Source organism: Chlorocebus sabaeus, chromosome 6 (assembly GCF_047675955.1).
Source record: "Chlorocebus sabaeus isolate Y175 chromosome 6, mChlSab1.0.hap1, whole genome shotgun sequence".
NCBI lineage: Eukaryota > Metazoa > Chordata > Mammalia > Primates > Cercopithecidae > Chlorocebus > Chlorocebus sabaeus.
Genome location: NC_132909.1, coordinates 55,491,706 through 55,511,821, shown reverse-complemented (window position 1 = coordinate 55,511,821; position 20,116 = coordinate 55,491,706). Strand labels below are relative to the sequence as shown.

The window sequence follows — 20,116 nt, the reverse complement described above, 5'->3', positions numbered from 1 at the left end:
AGCCAAGATTGCACCACTGCACTCCAGCCTGGGCGAAAGAGTAAGACTCCATCTCAAAACAAACAAACAAAAGGAAACAAAACAAAACAAAACAAAAAACCAAAAAACAAAAACAAAAAGAAGTATCCTGCCCCTTTTATACTATCAGAAAAGACTTAGCGGCTCATTATAGACAACTTCCTTCTGAAATCAAACCTGTCGTGGGTCATTACGTTTTCAAAGCAGAAAGCCAGACGAACCTCCAATTTTGACAGTAAAATCGTGGGCAACCATGCAGTTTCTCGCTGCCAGGTCCCGATGCACAAACTTCTTGGCATTCAGGTAGGCCATCCCGTCAGCAATCTCTGCCGCCATCTGAATCATCTCTTGCAGGGTAGGGGGAGGGCGGCCAGGATTATTCTAAAACCGAAACATGGGGTTGGTGTTTCAGCAGCACTGGGATTTGAGGAGGCTGGGAGCAGGCGCCCCACCGAGTACCCCGCTGGGTCCCCCCGAGGCAGCTCACCTCAGCCTCTGGCCGCAGAGAACGGAGGTAGCTCTTCAGGTCTCCGTGAGCCATCAGCTCCATCACCACCAGCGTGGGCTGGCCCTTGGACACCACTCCCAGGAGGCGCACCTGCAGAGCAAGCCACCAGGGTTCTTGGAGGAGGGTCTGTGATTCGACTCGCCAAGGTTCTCCCTGCCTGGTGTCTATGTCACACACAGCACCCTGTGGCCTGGATGCAGTGTGCTCAGCCCTGGTCTAGGGGAGCAGACAGACCCATCTGGACAGCAGACAGATAGGCCTTTGTATTTTTTTTTTTTTTATTTTTAATTTTCGAGATGGAATCATACTCTCTTACCCAGGCTGGAGTGCAGTGGCGTGATCTCCGCTCACTGCAACCTTCGCCTCCCAGGTTCAAGCAATTCTCCTGCCTCAGTCTACCAAGTAGCTGGGGTTACAGACACCCACCAGCACACCCGGCTAATTTTTGTATTTTTAGTAGAAACAAGATTTCTCCATGTTGGTCAGGTTGGTCTTGATCTCCCGACCTCTGGTGATCCGCCTGCCTCAGCCTCCCAAAGTGCTGGGATTACAGCCACCACACCCAGCCAGGCCTTTGTATTTTAACCATTCTCTCTGCCTGGCTCTCTGTTCCCTGCCACATCCACAGGGCCCAGCTCCTCATGTCCTTTAAGTCTTTGCTCAAATACACCCTTGTCCAACCCTTCTTTCCTCCCTTTCTTCATGTTTCCATAGCATTTTCTCCTAATGTATAAAGGGTTTGCAGTCGGCCGGGGACGGTGGCTTATGCCTGTAATCCCAGCACTTTGAGAGGCTGAGGCCAGTGGATCACCTGAAGTCAGGAGTTCGAGACCAGTCTGGCCAACATGGCAAAATCCCATCTCTACTAAAAATACAAAAATTAGCCGGGTGTGGTGGTGGGCTCCTGTTATCCCAGCTACTCAGGAAGACGTGGCAGGAGAATTGCTTGAACCCGGGAGGCAGAGGTTGAGTGAACCAAGATTGTGCCACTGTACTCCACCCTGGGTGACAGACAGAGACTCTGTCTTTAAAATATATAAAAATAAAAATAAAGGTTTTGGAGTCTATCTCCACCTCCTGTTTTGGAAGCTCTACAGGGGCAGGAATCCACTGTATCGCAGGGACAAGAGCAGGGTTTTAAATGCCCCACAAATATGTGTGGCAAGGATGAAAGCACATGGGACTGAAAGAGAAACAAAAGAGCAGAAAGGCAGGAAGAGTTCATGCTGCCTTCAAGGGAGAGTAGGAATGATGGCAGGTGGTATGAGGTGGACCTCTGTGTGGTCCTGGGTTACAAAGGTGCCAGGAAAAAGCAAGAAATGGAGGAGTCTAAAAAGCAACGGAAGATTCTGGAAAATGATGGAAGAGTCCAGAAAGTGGTAGAAGATTCCAGAAAATGATGGAAGATTCTAGAAAGTGATGAAAGAATCTGGAAAGCAATGAAGCATTCCAGAAAGTGATAAGACAGTGATAGAGTCTGGTTCCAGGCGAAGTGGGAGAGGATGTGATTTGAGAAGGGAACAATCCCTCCCCACACCTTTAGGATGAGTAGTAGAGTGGGGGTTGGGCAGGAGGTTACACCCAGTGTCCTCTGTCACTCTGTGCAGGAGGAGGAGGCAGAGAGAGGGTAGGGGCAGGAAAGCCAGCCCGTGTCCCACCCCCGCTGGACTCACCACATGATGGCAGGTGAAGCCCTTCATGACCGAGGCCTCATTGAGGAACTCAATCCGCTCTCGGAGACTGGCTGACTCGTTGACCGTCTTCACTGCCACGCGGGTCTCTGCCTCACCCTTGATGATGTCCCTGGCGTTGCCCTCATATACCATGCCGAAGGAGCCCTGCCCCAGCTCTCGAAGGAGGGTGATCTTCTCTCGAGGCACCTCCCACTCGTCCGGCACGTACACAGAGCATGGAAACACTACTTCTCACTTATCTACACAGCATCTTTGGCTGATCCCTTGGGGGTCTGCAGCCACCTTCCACCCAAGCCCTCACCCAAACCCCCTCGAAAACACTCATGAAGTGAGTTCTGTGATCCAGGACCCATGCCAGGCACTGGGCGTATGGCTGAGAACAGGACAGGCATCTGCACCCATGGAGAGGGCATGGCAGAGACTCAAGGAAGGAGCCACAACCGATTCAAGATCCTGGTCAATATGTCCTGAGGCAAACCTGCATCCCCATCCTTCTTGTCTGATTTCAGACCCTTGCCACGGAATGGTGCTACTTCCCACCTGAGACTACTGTTTCTGCAAAGTGCCAAGGGGATGGAAGACAGGTTGTAATAGGTTGGGGGTAAAAAAAAAGCCAGGATACTTGGCAGCTCTTCCCATGAAAAGGTGGAGTCTATCTCACCACCCCTTGGCTCTGGGCATGGCCTTGTGAGTTATTTTGGTCAATGGGAATCAGCAGGAACAACCCAAGCAGAAACTCAGAATGGACTATTGCCCTGGAGCTTGCCCTCTCTTGCTACTAGGAACCAACAGAGTACCATGTAATGAAGCCTAGGCCAGCCTGCTGAAGCCTAAGAGGCCACATGGACAGAGTGAGGCTCAGCCTCCCCCAGCTTAGGGCCCCCACGTTGGGACCACCCAGCCTGCCGACCACCAGACATGTGAGTGAAATCATCTAAGACTACCAAGTGCTAGCTGACACACCAGCAAAATGTAGCTACATGGGTGAAGCCAGGCAAGACCAGAAGAAGAACCGCCCAGCTGAGCTCAGCCCAAGTTGTCGACCCCATCCAAGGGTCCCAGACCGGCTAGATGAGCCCATCCAGGCAGGTGCCAAATACCATGTGTCCACATGCACACCATAATGAGGTTTCTGCAGCGAGGGCAGTTTGGCAAGCTCAAATGACTAAGAGGGCTTTTCTTGGCCTCCCTGGGGAACCCATCCTTCACTCTCACTCAATGGTGAAGGCAAAGGAAGCTGTTGAGTAGGGTACTGGTCACCCACAGGGAAGGGATGGTACTCACCATCACTGGCACTGAGATACTCAGGGTTTGAAGAAGCGTAAAGCGGTCCCAGAGGCCCATCTGGCTGCCTGGAGGAGAAAAATGAGGCACATTAGCTTGAGGTTCTCATGGGACTCTGCAGGTCTCCAGAAAGGGGTTTCATACAAGACTCCTCAAGGCAAATGGCAGCCCTTACGAGCAGAATCCCCATAATTCTAGGTGCAGTCCAGGGCAGGGATGGGGGACCCTTATGTTTTGAATGGAAGCCCATCAGACAAGTACTTAAATGCATCAACATGGCAGCAGCACTCATCCCTCCCTGGGTGTTTTTGTTTTGTTTTGTTTTCACATTTCAGAGTTGGAGTCTTGCTGTGTTGTGGCTGGACGGCAGTGGTTTACTCATAGCTCACTGCAGTCTCGACCTTCTGGGCTCCAGAGATCCTCTCACCTCAGCTTTTTGAATAGCTGGGAATACAGGTGCTCACCACCACACCTGGCTAATTTTTAAAATTTCGTAGAGACAGGGTCTCGCTATGTTGCCCAGGCTGGTCTTGAACTCTTGGTCTCAAGTGATCCTCCTGCCTCATCCTTCCGAGTGGCTGGGATTACAGATGTGCACGACCATGCAGGGCTCTGGCTGGCTTTTATTATAATTTATGGCCATCTATGTAACACTTAAAAGCCACTCACCCAGTACTGTTCTACAGCGAACTCACCTCGACTGATGAGAAACAATTATTAAATTTTCAGGAAACAAGTGAGTCAGTTATTAAATACAAGCATCATTAAATTTTAAATTGTACAATGCCTTCCAAATAGAACAAAAAATGTAAATTATAGAGGCTTACAATTAAATAAATTACCCTAAAAGCAAAGACAATACATGCTCAAAACTCATCACTTTCTAACTGTCATACTCCATTTTACTATGATCAATGCAGTTGAGGTTATTTACCTTATATCATTTACACACCATATTGTATCCATAGGGTGAATTCAATGGGGAGCTATCATGTGTCTCTTTCCGACACTGTGCTCAGTAATATTATGTCTACAGCTTGAAATTAGACATGCTGGGAATATTTACATTACAGAAACTGGCAAAAGCTGTAACTTGGGACTGGATTTGTTGTTCTGTTGTTTGTCCAGGCTTGAGAAAGTGATGAGAAAAATGTTTTTTGTTTTGTTTTTGAGACAGAGTCTCCTTCTGTTGCCCAGGGTGGAGCGCAATGGTGCGATCTCAGCTCACTGCAACCTCTGCCTCCCGGGTTCAAGCGATTCTCCTGCCTCGGCCTCCTGAGGAGCTGGGATTACAGGCGCACACCACCACACCCTGCTAATTTTTGTATTTTTAGTAGAGACGGGGTTTCACCCTGTTGGTCAGGCTGGTCTCGAACTCCTGACCTCACGATCCGCCCGCCTCGGCCACCCAAAGTGCTGGGATTACAGGTGTGAGCCACCGCGCCCAGCCGAGAAAAATGTTTAATCATGTAGATTAAACTTAAAAGCAAGTCATGTCTGCAACTGTGATATTGCACATGGCACAAAACATTAAGAAAATGTTCTTCTGGTATTTAAAAATTATTATCTGACTCAGCAAAGGCATCACTCATATCACTGATGAACATCTATGTCTTATTTCAGTTTTGTCCTACTCTTTTTTTCTTTTTTTTTTTTCTGAGATGGAGTCTCACTCTGTTGCCCAGGCTGGAGTGCAATGGCGGGATCTTGGCTAGCTGCAACGTCCACCTCCAAGGTTCAAGTAATTCTCCTGCCGCAGCCTCCTGAGTAGCTGGGATTACAGGCACCTACCACCACGCCCAGTTAATTTCTTAGTATTTTTAGTAGAGATGAGGTTTCACCATGTTGGCCAGGCTGGTCTCAAACTCCTGACCTCAGGTGATTCACCCGCCTCGGCCTCCCAAAATGCTAGGATTACAGGCGTGAGCCACTGTGCCCAGCCATGTCCTACTCTTTAATGTAAATTTTGAAAAATTAATCAACATTCACATTGGAGCTATACTTGTTTAATTAATTGCAATAATAGGTTGGCTTCAGATATAAAGGTTTGGGCAAAAAAATCAACAAAAACATTCTGTGAGAATCAACTGGCTAGAGAAAATTTACAATAAAGAGTTGTATATATCGTATTATGACAATTATCTGTAAATTGCACGTTACACATCCTATATCAGTAAAATTCATAATAAACTTACATATACCTATACCTATATCGAGGCATATTTTCCCCCAGAGAACCAATGGTTCCCAGCACACCACTGAACTCACTCAACTCACCTCTTTCTCAGGAATAGATAAATACTTCCAATCACAATACTGAAGAGAAAGACAAAGATGAGGGGGCCGATGATAATTTTTGCAATATTTGACGGGACATCTACTGAAATAGAATAAGAAAATATATGTTTCATATCAATGTGTTCCCAAGAAACTTAACACCAAAAACCACATCCACTCCTGGAATGGGTGGGCCACCCTGTTTCCTCCCTCCCTTGTCCATGAACTTCTCTGCTACTCTTCCATACCCTGATTTTTCCAGCAGTCCCACAACAGTCCCGTGGGTTCAGTAGGACCAGGCAGTGGGCTCAGAGGTCAGTATTCCGGTAGCACACTGTTCCCCACCCCTACTCCCAAATCACTGCTCATTTCCACCCCTCCCACATCTCAGGCAGTGGATGCAGGACACCATACTGTCAGTTTAATGCTGTGCTGCTGCCCCTCTGAAATGCTTATTCATTTTATTTTAATCTTTATTTAGTTACTTATTTTTGTGACGGAGTCTTGCTCTGACACCCACCCAGGCTAGAGTTCAGTGGCACGATCTTGGTTCACTGGAACCTCCTCCTTCCAGGTTCAAGCGATTATCCTGCCTCAGCTTCCCCGAGTAGCTGGGATTACAGGCGTGCACCACCACGCCCAGCTAATTTTTGTACATTTAGTAGAGATGGGGTTTCACCTTGTTGGCCAGGCTGGTCTCAAACTCCTGACCTCAGGCGATCCTCCCGCCTCAGCCTCCGAAAGTGCTGGGATGACAGGCGTGAGCCACCGCGGCCAGCCAAATTCTTAATAATTTTAAAGCAAGGAGCTCTGCATTTTCATTTTTCACTGGGTCTTGCAAATTATATAGCTAGTCTCGACACCAGCATGACTTTTGACAGACGTAAAATTCTTTTGATTTTTATGTTTTAGAGACAGGGTCTTGCTCTGTCACCAGGCTGGAGTATAGTGGCATGATCACAGTTCACCGCAACCTCAAACTCCTGGGCCCAAGTGATCCTCCTGTCTCAGCCTCCCAAGTAGCTGGGATTACAGGCATGCACCACCACAGCTGGCTAATTTTTGTATCTTTTTGTGGAGACAGAGTCTTGCTATGTTACTCAGGCCGGTCTCTAATGCCTATCCTCAAGCAATCCTCTTGCCTCAGCCTCCCACAGTGCTGGGATTACAGGTGTGAGCCACCACACCCAGCCGAAAGACTCTAATAACAAAGATGGAGACGCTAGCAACAGGGGCCAGGCACTTAACATGTGTGTCATTAAAATGTCCCTCCACCTCCTGGAGTGGTTCTGTTATTATCTCCATGTACAGATGAGCAAGTGCAGGATTGCCAGATAAAGAAAATGTGATACATACACACCATGGAATACTACACAGCCATAAAAAAGAATGAGATCATGTTCTTTGCAGCAACATGAATGGAGCTGGAGGTGATTATGCTAATTGAATTCACACAGGAACACAAAACCAACTACCTCATATTCTCCCCCATAAGTGAGAGTAAGACACAGAGCACACATGGACAGAAAGAAAGGAACAGTAGACACCGGGACTGATATGGTTTGGATCTGTGTCCCCACCCAAAGCTCTTGTGGAAATGCAATCCCCAATGTTGGAGGAGTGGCCGGGTGGGACGTGATTGGATCATGGAGGCAGTTTCTAATGGGTTAGCAACATCCCTCCTGGGTGCTGTATAATGAGTGGGTTCTCATGGGATCTGGTGGTTTAAAAAGTGTATAGCACCATCCCCCCTGTCTTAACACCTTGCTCCCATTTCGCCTTCCACCATGATTGAAAGTTTCTTGAGGCCTCCTCAGAAGTTGAGCAGATACCAGCATCATGGTTCCTGTACTGTCTGCAGAACTGGGAGCCAATTAAACCTCTTTTCTTTATAAATTACTGAGTCCTAGTCTCAGGCTTCTTTTCTTTTCTTTTTTCTCTTCTCTTCTTTTCTTTTTTCTTTCCTTCCTTCCTTCTTTTCTTTTTTCTTTTCCTTTCTTTCCTTCTCTTTCTTTTTCTTCTCTCTATCTTTCACTCTTTCTTTTTTTATTTTTTGAGACAGAGTCTCACTGCATTGCCCGGGCTGGAGTGCAGTGGCATGATCTCGGCTCACTGCAACCTCCACCTCCCGGGTTCAAGCAATTCTCCTGCCTCAGCCTCCCAAGTAGCTGGGATTACAGGCACACATCACCATGCCCGGCTAATTTTTTTTTAATTTTTAGTAGAAACAGGGTTCCACCATATTAGCTAGGCTGGTCTCAAACTCCTGACCTCATGATCTGCCCACCATGGACTCCCAAAGTGCTGGGATTACAAGCATGAGTCACCGTGCCCATCCTCTTTCTTTTCTTTTCTTTTCTTTTGTTTTGTTTTCTTTTCTTTTTTTTTTCTTTCTTTCTTTCTTTCTTTCTTTCTTTCTTTCTTTCTTTCTTTCTTTCTTTCCTTTCTTTCTCTTTCTTTCTTTTTCTTTTTTTTTCTTTCCTTCTCTTTCTTTCTTTCCCTCTCTTTCTCCTTCCTTCCTTCCTTCTTTCCTTCCCTCCTTCCTTTCTTCTTTTTTTTCTTTCTTTCCTTCCTGTCTGTCTCTCTTTTTTTTTTTTTTTTTGAGACAGGGTGTCGCTCTGTTGCCCAAGCTGGGGTGCAGTGGTGCAATCTCGTCTCACTGCAACCTCTGCCTCCCCAGTTCAAGCAATTCTCCCACCTCAGCCTCCCAACTGGACTATGGGCACACACCACCATGCCCAGCTAATTTTTGTATTTTTTGGTAGAGATGGGGTTTCACCATGTTGGCCAGGCTGGTCTCAAACTCCTGACCTCAAGTGATCGGCCCACCTTGGCTTCCCAAAGTGCTGGGATTACAGGTGTGAGCCACTGTGCCCAGCCAGGTATTTCTTTATTGCAGTGTGAGTACAGACTAACACAGGTGCCTACTTGAGAGTGGTGGGTGAGAAGAGGAAAAGGATCAAAAAATGACCTATCTGGCACTATGCTGATGACATGGGTGACAAAATTATCTGTACGGCAAACCCCCAACGACACACAATTTACTTATATAATGAACTGCATAAGTACCTCTGAAACAAAAATAAAAGTGCTTTTTCTTTTTTTTTTTAAAGTGCAGGATCAGTCCAGGCATGGTGACTCATGCCTGTGATTCCAGCACTTTGGGAGGCTGAGGTGGGTGGATCACTTGAGGTCAGGAGTTTGAGACCAGCTGGCCAACGTGGTGAAATGCCATCTCTACTAAAAATACAAAAATTAGCCAGGCGTGGTGGTGTGCACCTGTAGTCCCAGTTACTGTGAGGTTGAGGTGGGAGAATCACTTGAACCTGGAAGGTGGAGGCTACAGTGAGCCGAGATGGTGCCACTGCACTCCAGAACAAGCATCCATCTCAAAAATAAAAATAAAAAAAAGTGCAGGATCAGAGAGGGCAAGCACCTAGCCCCAGTCACACAGCGGCAGCTGGTAGGCTGGAGAGTCAAGGCCAGGACCAGCACCTGTGGCCTCTCCATGTCATCCTCTTAAATGTCCCACCATGCTCAGTGCTAAGCACAGCCCCAACTAGCTGAGGCTGCCACGGAGACTTACAATAGTCCGTCACGTAGAAATAGGTGGGTTCCGTCCAGGAGCCGTTGCCCGCGAGGGAGGTGGCCCGGACTCGCACGCTGTAGTTCCCCGGCGACAGCCCGCGCAGCCTGCAGCCCCGTTCCAGAGCGAAGTGCTTGCGGGAGACACAAAGATGCAGCTCCTGGAAGGAAGAGAGGAGGAGGAAGAGGGTGGCTGAGTTTTGCACATTTGGGAGTGTCCGCCCCTAGCAGGGAGCTCACAGCCAGGATCCTGCTCAGAAATGACGCCAAGGCAGCAAAGCACAGACTAAGACACAAGTGACTTTGAGAATTGCAGAATTTTATAACCACAGTGCTAGGGATAAGGATATAGATACAGAGATGATCATTATTGGAAAGGGCCAGACTTCCTAAGCCAGAAGCCGAGCATTAGACCTTGATGGTTTCTTTTCTTTTTTCTTTCTCTTTTTTTTTTTTTTGAGACAGAGTTTCACTCTAGTTGCCCAGGCTGGAGTGCAATGGCGCAATCTCGGCTCACTGCAACCTACGCCTCTTGGGTTCAAGCGATTCTCCTGCCTCAGCCGCCTGAATAGCTGAGATTACAGGCACCCACCACCATGCCCAGCTAATTTTGCATTTTCAGTAGAGTCAGGGTTTTACCATGTTGGCCAGGCTGGTCTCAAACTCCTGACCTCAAGTGATCTGCCCACCTCGGCCTCCCAATGTGCTGAGGTTACGGGCATGAGCCACCACACCCAGCCCTATTATCTATTTTCTATTAATATTATTTTCTATAATATTATCTTTCTAAAGATCATTTGTTTTATTTTTAATTGACAACAGTTATATAGGTCTGGCACAGTGGCTCATGCCTGTAATCATGGAAGGCCATGATGGGAGGATCACTGGAGCCCAGGAATTAGAGACCAACCTGGGCAACATGGTGAGACCCCATTTCCACAGAGAACAGAACAATTAGCCAGGCACAGTGGTTCGTGCCTGTAGTCCCAGCTACTCAGGAGGCTAAGGTGGGAGAATCACTTGAGCCCAGGAGGTCAAGGGTGCAGTGAGCTATGAAAGCTCCACTGCACTCCAGCCTGGGTGACAGGCTAGACCCTGTCTCTAAAATAAATAAACAAAAATAAAAATAATAGTGGCATACACATATGGGATACAGTGTAAAGTTATAATACAGTATAAATTGTGGAATGATTAAAACAAGCTAATTAAATGCTCATCAGTTCATGTACTTATTTCTTTGTTGTGAGAATATTTAAAATGTATTCTTCTAGCCATTTTGCAATATGTGTTATTAGCTACAGTCACCATTCATGTACAGAGCAATGGATTCCAAGAACGTATTCCTGTCTGAAACTTCGCACCCTTTGATTCACATCTCTCCTTATTCTTCCTTTGATTGTTTTTTTCCCTGACCATTTTAAAATGCAAAAGTGGGCAGGGCATGGTGGCTCATGCTTATAATCCCAACACTTTGGGAGGCTGAGGTGGGCAGATCACTTGAGGTCAGGAGTTCGAGACCAGCCTGGTCAAGATGGTGAAACCCTGTCTCTACCCAAAATACAAAAATTAGCTGGACCTGGTGGTGTACACCTGTAATCCTAGTTACTCAGAGGCTGAGACGGGAGAATCACTTGAACCCGGGAGACGGAGGTTGCAGTGAGCCGAGACTGTGCCACTGCACTCCAGTCTGGGTGACAGAGCAAGACTCCATCTCAAAAATAAATACATAAATAAATAAAATGCAGAAGTGATTCCCAGCTCACAAATCATTACAAATCAGGCAGCAGGCCACATTTAGCCTATGGGATATAGTTTACTGACTGACCCCTGGTTTAAGACATTATATGGTTTGTCTGCGGTATCATAGCTGCAAAGTGGCAGGGCCAGCTCTTGAACTGTCTGGCTCTACAGCTACTCCGGAGGCTGAGGCAGGAGAATGGCATGAACCCGGGAGGCGGAGCTTGCAGTGAGCCGAGATTACACCACTGCATTGCGGCCTGGGCGATAGAGCAAAACTCCGTCTCAAAGAAAAAAAAAGAAAAAGAAAAAAGAAAAAAAAGAGAACTGTCTGGCTTTATAACTTCTCCTTAAGACCACGGCAGAATAATTTTGCCATGTCTCCAGCAAAATTAGAAAAGGGTGGAAATGAAGGATCTGCAGGGTCTATGCCAGATTTCCTGCCTTTCCCTGCAACTTTCGGCCTCTGCCGCATCAGAACCAAATAGATAAATGGGCTTAATGTCTAAGGACAAATAAAAAAGTTCTTTCTTTGCCATGGTGCTGCCTTTCGTTTTTTTTTTTTTTTTTACTCATTAGGCCAGGCACGGTGTGGCTCATGCCTGTAATCCCAGCACTTTGGGAGGCCAAGGAGGGCAGATGACGAGGTCAAGAGATCGAGACCATCCTTGCCAACATAGTGAAACCCTGTCTCTACTAAAAATACAAAAATTAGCTGGGCGTGGTGGCGGGTGCCTGTAATCCCAGCTACTCGGGAGGCTGAGGCAGGAGATTCACTTGAACCCGGGAGGCGGAGTTTGCAGTGAGTTGAGATCGCAACACTGCACTCCAGCCTGGGTAACAGAGCGAGACTGTCTGAAAAAGAAAAAGAAAATGTGGTACACTTCGCCTCAAAATAAAATAAAATAAGTAAATAAATAAATAAATGAAAGAGTGGGGATAAAACAGTTGGGATCCACCCAAATGGAGATTCGCAAAGTGCGAAACATACCTTGTGATAAGCATGTAACTAGAGATAAACCCGAGAACTTCCGAGAAGAGACAGGAGGCTCTCGGGAATAAGACCATGAACCTGCAAGCTTCCTCGAGCCAAAACTCTGAAAAGTTTTCGAAACAGTTTCAAGCTAATAGTATATGCAGAGAACCGGGCTGGAACATTTAGGAGGGGGGTGGAGAGTGGAGAAGAGAAATAAACGTTTTAGAAAAAAAAAAAAAAAAGCCAACAACCCCGTGCTTATCATGTGACAGTAACAGCAAGAAAACAAATCAGTCTGATGGCAGGGGTGGGGGCGGGGAACTCCAGTCCAAAGTTTCTTCCAAGTGGAATGAGTCACCGAGTAGAGAGGGATGAATAAGCAAATATAGAAACCCAAGGTAGCTGCTATGGGGGACAAAGGGGAAATGCACCTTCTGTTTTTTTTTTTTTTTGGGAGACGGAGTTTCGCTCTCGTCGCCCAGGCTGGAGTGCAGTGGCGAGATCTTGGCATCTTGGCTCACTGCAACCTCCGCCTCCTGGGTTCAAGCGATTCTCCTGCCTCAGCCTCCTGAGTAACTGGGATGACGGGGCGTGCCACAGCATGACTCTGTCTCTAAAAAAAATTTTTTTAAGGGAGATACTGAAAAAAAAATGCAATTAAATAGCTAGAGGTGGCTTTGTTTATGAAACTAGCAAAAGAAAAAACAACATAACACTCACCGGCCGGGCGCGGTGGCTCACACCTGTAATCCCAGCACTTTGGGAGGCCAAGGTGGGTGGATCACGAGGTCAGGAGTTCGAGACCAGACTGACCAACACGGTGAAACCCCATCTCTACTAAAAGACAAAAATTAGCCGGGTGTGATGGTGGGCTCCTGTAGTCCCAGATACTCAGGAGGCTGAGGCAGGAGAATCACTCGAACCCAGGAAGCGGAGGTTGCAGTGAACTGAGATTGCACCAATGCACTGTAGCCTGGGCTATAGAGATAGACTCTGTCTAAAAAAAAAAAAGAAAGAAAGAAAGAAAGAAAGAAAGAAAGAAAGAAAGAAAGAAATGCCAAACTCCTTCCTAAAGCAGATGTGCCATTTTACATTCCCACCAGCAACGTATGAGGGTTCTGATTTCTCCTCATCCTCACCAACACTAATTACTATCCATCTTTTTGTTTTTTGCCATGCTCGTGGGCATGAAGTGGTATCGCACTGTGCTCTTGATTTGCATTTTTGTCACGGCTAATTTGGGGCTGAATTTTGTGTTCTGTCCTGGTACCAGGGTGGGGTTGAAGGTGGGAGGTGAGAGCCACTCAAGGGAGACGAGCAGCTTCCAAAGGAAGTTCAGGGCATTGTTGACAACAAGGATACAGATTCTGCAGAGTGAACAATGCCTGTTTCCACTGCAGATCCTCCTTGATTTTTTTTTCTGTTTCTGTGTCCAACTTGTCCCTGTTCACCCAGAACTTTCTGAGTGTGGACACTGAAAATCTCACATCCCAGGGAGCCCTCAGTCCTGGCTAAACCTAGACAACTGGCCACCCTGTCTGCATTGGATTTAACTCGAATCCTAACTTCTCCTAGCTTTTTCCCATGCCTTTGACTGGCCTGTGTCTCCTGTTCCTGGGACCCAAGGGTCACTATTAGAAATTCCCACCACGAATCCCCAACAGCCTCTGCCCCACACAGTACAACCCCAATCCCACCCAGTCCAATTCTGTTCACCCTAGAGAGAAGCAGAGAAGGGGGAGAAAATGAAAGGAGAATGTGAGGTTACAGTCACCTTCTTAAGAACCTTTTCATAGACACATTTCTGTTATTGCCAACAATTTCCTTAATTACCTAGCATTGCTTTGATCAAGAAAAAAAAGTGACGTACAATTTTATTTATTTACATATATAGAGAGAGATGGAGTCTCACTCTGTCACCCAGGCTGGCGTGCAGTGGTGTGATCTTGGATCACTGCAATCTCTGCCTCCGGGGTTCAAGCGACTCTCCTGTCTTAGCCTCCTGAGTAGTTGGGATTACAGGCGCACACCACCACGCCCAGCTAATTTTTGTATTTTTAGTAGACACAAGGTTTCACCATGTTGGCCAGGCTGGTCTTGAACCCTGACCTCAGGTGATCCGCCCTCCTGAGGTGCTAGGATTACAGGCGTGAGCCACTGCTCCCGGCCTAAAACTTTATTTTTATGTACACAATTTATATTGTTGGAGTATAATTTTACTACATTTACAAAATTCTCTCTAGCATGCGGTGGGAGTGAATATTATGTTATGTAAGTTACATCTCAATAAAGCTGTTTCTAAATTAAAAAAAAAAAAAAAAAAAACCCTCATGCCCAAGCCAATCAGCACACAGCATTCCTCTGGTCACATGATTGGGCATTGGGTGTCACATGACCTCAGTCTAGCTGGGAATGCTGGGATGCACTCTGTCTTCCTCTGGGTTTGGCACTGCAAAGAAATGAGGTTTGGAACCACTGCAACCACAGGTGGACAGCCAGGGGCTACTGGGCTCACTGCCAGGAGCCTTAAGATGTAACCCACCCAGGCCAGGCGTGGTGGCTCACACCTGTAATCCCAGCACTTTGGGATGCCAAGGTGGATTACCTGAGGTCAGGAGTTCGAGACCAGCCAGGCCAACATGGTGAAACCCTGTCTCCATTAAAAATACAAATATTAGCTGGGTGTGGTGGTGGGTGCCTGTAATCCCAGCTACTTAGGAGGCTGAGGCAGAAAAATCACTTAAACCCGGGAGGCGGAGGTTGCAGTGAGCTGAGATTGCACCACTGCACTCCAGCCTGGATGACAGAGTGAATGAGGCTCCATCTCAAAAAAAAAAAAAAAAAAAAAAAAAAAAGATGCAACCGACCCAAAGATCCAGCTATTCCTGAAGCTCCTCAGTTGTTCAGCTCTGGGAGCTAATAAGCTTTTCCTCTGTCATAAGTTAGTTTGGATACAGGGGGATTCTTAACTGCTGGGGGGTAACACAAAGGAACTAAATTCCAGAGTGTGTAATTTTAACTTCTACATTACACTGAACAAACGTCATCCCAAACATTTCATCTTAGTTTTTTGGAGACAGAGTCTTCTTGCTCTGTCACCCAGTCTGGAGTGTAGTGACTGAGTCATAGCCCACTATAACCTGGAGCTCCTGAGCTCAAGCAATTCTCTCCTCAGCCTCCCAAGCAGATGGAACTATAGGCACAGACCACCACACCTAGCTAATTTTGAAAATTTTTTTCCAGAGATGGGGTCTGGCTATGTTGCCCAGTCTCAAACTCCTGGCCTCAAAGCAATCCTCCCACCTCAGCTTCCTGAGTCACTGGAATTATAGGCATGAGCCACCATGCTTGGCTCCCAAACATTGTTTTAAATGGCTCTTCATCCACCAATTCTATGGCTGCCCCATCTTCCATGTGTCCGTTCTCCAATGGATGGATGTCTAGTGGTTTGCATATTTTGCTACTGATGAAAATCTTGTGCATAGAGCTTTGTTCCCTGCCCCAAATTTGAATGATTTCCTTAGGACCTACAGGATTAATACATATAGGATAATATATTAATAAATTTTGCAATTATGGCCCCCAGGGAATCATGACTTTCTGTGTCTATGAGACTCTGGCAGCCTCAGTATCCAGCTCACTGAGATACTCAGAGGATGCATTGCACTTCCTTACTCTGGGCTTAGCCACGGGCTCACTTTGCCAAAGGGACACTAGCAAATGTGATGTGAACAGAGACCTGAGAAGTGTTTGTATATGGAGCATGTCCTTCCTTGCCTGGGCTAGGTCGCTGGACAGTGAGAGAACACATGGGGGGAAAAGCTCCAAGTGTCCCCAGCTGAGGCCCCAGTCACGTGAATGAGGCCATCCAGCTCCAGCCAAACTGGCCCACGACAAAGGAATCACCCAGTGAACCTGCAGAATTGAAAGAAAGAATAAATGTCTTTTTTTTTTTTTTTGCCTGAAATAGAGTCTCTGTCACCCAGGCTGGAGTGCAGTGGTGCGATCTCGGCTCACTGCAACCTCCACCTCCCAGGTTCAAGTGGTTCTCCTGCCTCAGCCTCCCAAGTAGCTGGGATTGCAGGCACGCACCACCATGCCCGGCTAATTTTTGTATTTTTAGTAGAGACGGGGTTTCACCATGTTGGTCAGGCTGGTCTCAAACTCCTGACCTCGTGATCCACCCGCCTCAGCCTCCCAAAGTGCTGGGATTACAGGCATGAGCCACTGCGCCTGGCCAATGTCCTTTGTTTTCAACCAGGACCTTTGGGGGCAGTTTGTCACGCAGCAAGAACTGACTGAAACAGTAACTAAAACTGTCAATCCAAAAAGCGAAACTGTTTTTCAGATAAAATCTGTATTACCTAAAATGGTAAAAACCAGAGGCAATCCAAATCCCCAAAAATAAATGATACCCCAATCATGAGATTAAACTCTATGTAGCAACTACAAATCATAATTCCAAAGGCTACTGTGGACAGAGACATCAAAAGGCAGAAGAAAGTAACTGAAGAATATGGATTAGAGGCATATGCACGTTGGTGCCAATTAAAAACTTGCTGAGCTTTGTATGGTAAGGGATTTTATTTTAAAAACGAATGTTAAAAAAGGCAAATCAAGCCATTCATTTAGCAAATAGGGCCCCAAAATAGGCCCAGAATGACAATTTCAGTAAGGACACTGGCTATTTTTGAAAGTTTACTTTTTCTGTGAAGGGCCACATATAGCCTGTGTTGTGTATTCTTTTTTTTTTTTTTTTTTTTTTTTTTTGAGACAGAGTCTTGCTCTGTCACCCAGGCTGGAGTGCAGTGGCACGATCTTGGCTCACTGCAACCTCTGTCTCCCGGGTTCAAGCAATTCTCCCTGCCTTAGCCTCCCGAGGAGTAGCTGGGATTACAGACACCTGCCATTACGCCTGGCTAATTTCTGTATTTTTAGTAGAGATGGAGTTTCGTCATGTTGCCCAGGCTGGTCTTGACGTCCTGACCTCAGTCTTGTTGCACATTCTTTACAATGCTCTGCAAGCTAGATTTGGCCCACAAGCCATAGTGTACGAATCTCAATTCTAAATTATTGTCAAAGCCAAAATCTTTGGTTGCCAAGAGTAGATGTGGTCCCAGGAGGGGTAAATAGAGGGAGGTCCACCTGGTTATAGGAGGACTCTCTTTCAAAGTTCCAGGAAATCAGACATTTTGCTGTAGCCTCTGTTAGTTGTTGGCAAACTCTGGCCCACCAGCTAAACCTGGCCCACCACTTGTTTTTGTATATAAAGTTTTATTGGCACACAACCACACCCATTCATTTACGTATCACCCATAGCAGCTTTCTCAGTAGAATGGTGGAATTGAGTAGTTGTAACAGAAATCATCTGGCCACAGAGTCAAACATGTTTACTATACAAACCTTTATGGTTAAAAAAAATTGGCAAATCTGGATTGGAATATCAGCCTTGCATTTGGATCCTGATTCTATTCTTCCAGGTTTTGTGCAGCAGCTTAAACTCTGGAAGCCTCAGTACCCAGCTCACTGGGATAATGTGAGGATGTATTGTACTTCCTCAATCCCAACAGGTATGTTATTTTTGCATTTTGGCATTTCTGAAATTGGAGTGCATCTTACAAGCACTTAACAGTGCTCAGGATCTATATTCTAGAAAAAATAAAAATAAAATTAGAATTAACAGCACCTTTTGTTTTTTTTTCTTTTGCCTGGCTGTCCATAAAAATAATGGGGCCTCTCAAAATTTCCTAGAGGTAATAAAATGTGATCAATGAGATACTGTGTGTAATGTGCTGAACGTGTTTGGGACATACGGTGAGTTCTGGGAATAGCTTAGCAACTGTTTGGGTTCTTTTGAGTTGTTTGTATTGGATTCTGTGTCTTGTGCGTCTCTGCATTCACCCAGCACTTGTATGGTGTCTGGCTGAATGGAAGCATCCAACGAAAAGTAACTTATAAGGTTTTTTGTTGTTGTTGTTGTGGTTTTTTTTTTTCTTCTTCTTCTTTTTTTGAGATGGAGCCTCGCTCTGTCGCCCAGGCTGGAATGCAGTGGTGTGATCTTGGCTCACTGCAAGCTCCGCCTCCCAGGTTCACGTCATTTTCCTGCCTCAGCCTCCCGAGTAGCTGGGACTACAGGCCCCCACCACCACGCCTGGCTAATTTTTTTTGCATTTTTAGTAGAGACAGAGTTTCACTGGGTTAGCCAGGATGGTCTCAATCTCCTGACCTCGTGATCCGCCTGCCTCAGCCTCCCAAAGTGCTGGGATTACGGGCATGAGCCACTGTGCCTGGCCTGTTGTTGCTGTTTTTGAGACAGAGTCTCGCTTTGTCACCCAGGCTGGAGTACAATGGCCAATCTTGGCTCACTGCAACCTCTCCCTCCTGGGTTCAAGTGATTCTCCTGCCTCAGCTTCCCACCTCGGCCTCCTGAGTAGCTGGGATTACAAGTACCCACCACCATACCTGGCTAATTTTTGTATTTTTAGTAGAGACGGGGTTTCACCATGTTAGCCAGGCTGGTCTCAAACTCCTGGCCTCAAGTGGTCTGCCTGCCTCAGCCTCCCAAAATGCTTGGATTACAGGTGTTAGCCACCATGCCCAGCAACTTATAAGGTTTTAAGACTCAAATAACTCCTTCTAAAGTGAAATGAGTCTCCTGTCATGGTGTGAGACAGACATCATTCAACTTAGAGGACACAGCTGAAAAGCAATGTGAGAAACTAAGAAAACTAACAAGCTTGTAGGTTGGCATTTCTGACCCATCTTCCTGGGAAGTCAAATATCAAGGCTTTAAGTGCTAATAACACAGTATCTGATGAGAGAAGCACTGGAATCAGAATTTCAGCAGAGGAAGGAGGTACCAAGGGCAACTCTGAAGGGGCATGCTGAAGTGTGAAGGGGTGTGCCCAAGAGTCAAGGGCCTTACCTCATCGCCATATCGCCGATAACTCACTTCATACAGCACAATCAGACCATTGGGCTCCTTCGGCTCCTGCCACATCAAGTGGACAATGTTGTTCTCAAAGATTTCATGTGTCACAGGGCCAACAATGTCATCAGCCTTGGCTGTAAGGAGAGGAAGTGAGAGGCAGGGATGTAACTGTTGGATCAGATCCCACTTCTGCCACCTGCCCATGGTGCAACCTTGGGCTGGTGACATCATTTTCCCACATCCCATTTTCCTCATCAGAGAATGGACATCTAAAACTCATCCCACAGGATTGTTAGGAAGATTAAATGGATTACTTTCTGCATATAACTTTTTTTTTGAGACGGAGTCTTGCTCTGTCACCCAGGCTGCAGTGCAGTGGTATATTTTCTAAAGTTTACATAATGGTTGCCTATGACTCTTATGATTTGAAAATATGGCCTGGCATGGTGGCTCATGCCTGTAATCGCAGCACTTTGGGAGCTCAAGTTTGGCGGACCATTTGAGCTCAGGCATTAGAGACCAGCCCGGGAAACATGGTGAAACCCTGTCTCTACTGAAAATACAGGTGTGGTGGCACACACCTCTAGTCCCAGCTACTTGGGAGGCTGAGGCAGGAGAATTGCTTGAACCAGGGAGGCAGAGATTGCAGTGAGCCAAGATTGCACCATTGAACTCCAGCCTGGGTGACAGAGCAACGCTTCATCTCATTAAAAAAAAAAAAAAAAAAAAGGCCAGGCTCGGTGGCTCATGCCTGTAATCCCAGCACTTTGAGAGGCCGAGGTGGGTGGATCATTTGAGCCCAGGAGTTCGAGACCAGCCTGGGCAATATGGTGAAACCCCATCTCTACTAAAAATACAAAAATTAGCTGGGCGTGGTGGGAGACACCTGTAGTCCCAGCTACTCGGGAGGCTGAAGCAGGGAATCACTTGACAGAGGAGGCAGAGACTGGAGTGAGCTGAGGTTGCACCACTGTACTCCAGTGTGGGCAACAGGGCAAGGCTCTGTCTCAAAAAAAAAAAAAAGGCCAATAAGGTAAAATACAGATATGCACTGCTCAGGGCGTGGAGAATCTGTCTTTGGTCAGCCTGGGTGTCCCACCGCATGA

General features: G+C 46.6%; 1 protein-coding gene across 3 annotated transcripts in view; it reads right to left on the bottom strand.

Moving 5' to 3' along the window:
- Window positions 1-20,116, bottom strand: part of INSR (insulin receptor) — a 187,395-nt gene that overhangs the window by 10,651 nt on the left and 156,628 nt on the right. For 2 of the 3 annotated variants that reach the window (XM_037994474.2, XM_037994476.2), the window contains 7 exons: window positions 19,005-19,144; window positions 9,368-9,527; window positions 5,782-5,884; window positions 3,505-3,572; window positions 2,200-2,444; window positions 506-616; window positions 240-399 (listed from right to left, as the gene is read on the bottom strand). In XM_037994474.2, coding sequence (XP_037850402.2) covers window positions 240-399; window positions 506-616; window positions 2,200-2,444; window positions 3,505-3,572; window positions 5,782-5,884; window positions 9,368-9,527; window positions 19,005-19,144 — 987 coding nt within the window. The remainder of the gene's footprint in view (window positions 1-239; window positions 400-505; window positions 617-2,199; window positions 2,445-3,504; window positions 3,573-5,781; window positions 5,885-9,367; window positions 9,528-19,004; window positions 19,145-20,116) is intronic. The other variant, XM_037994475.2, reaches the window with a different exon arrangement.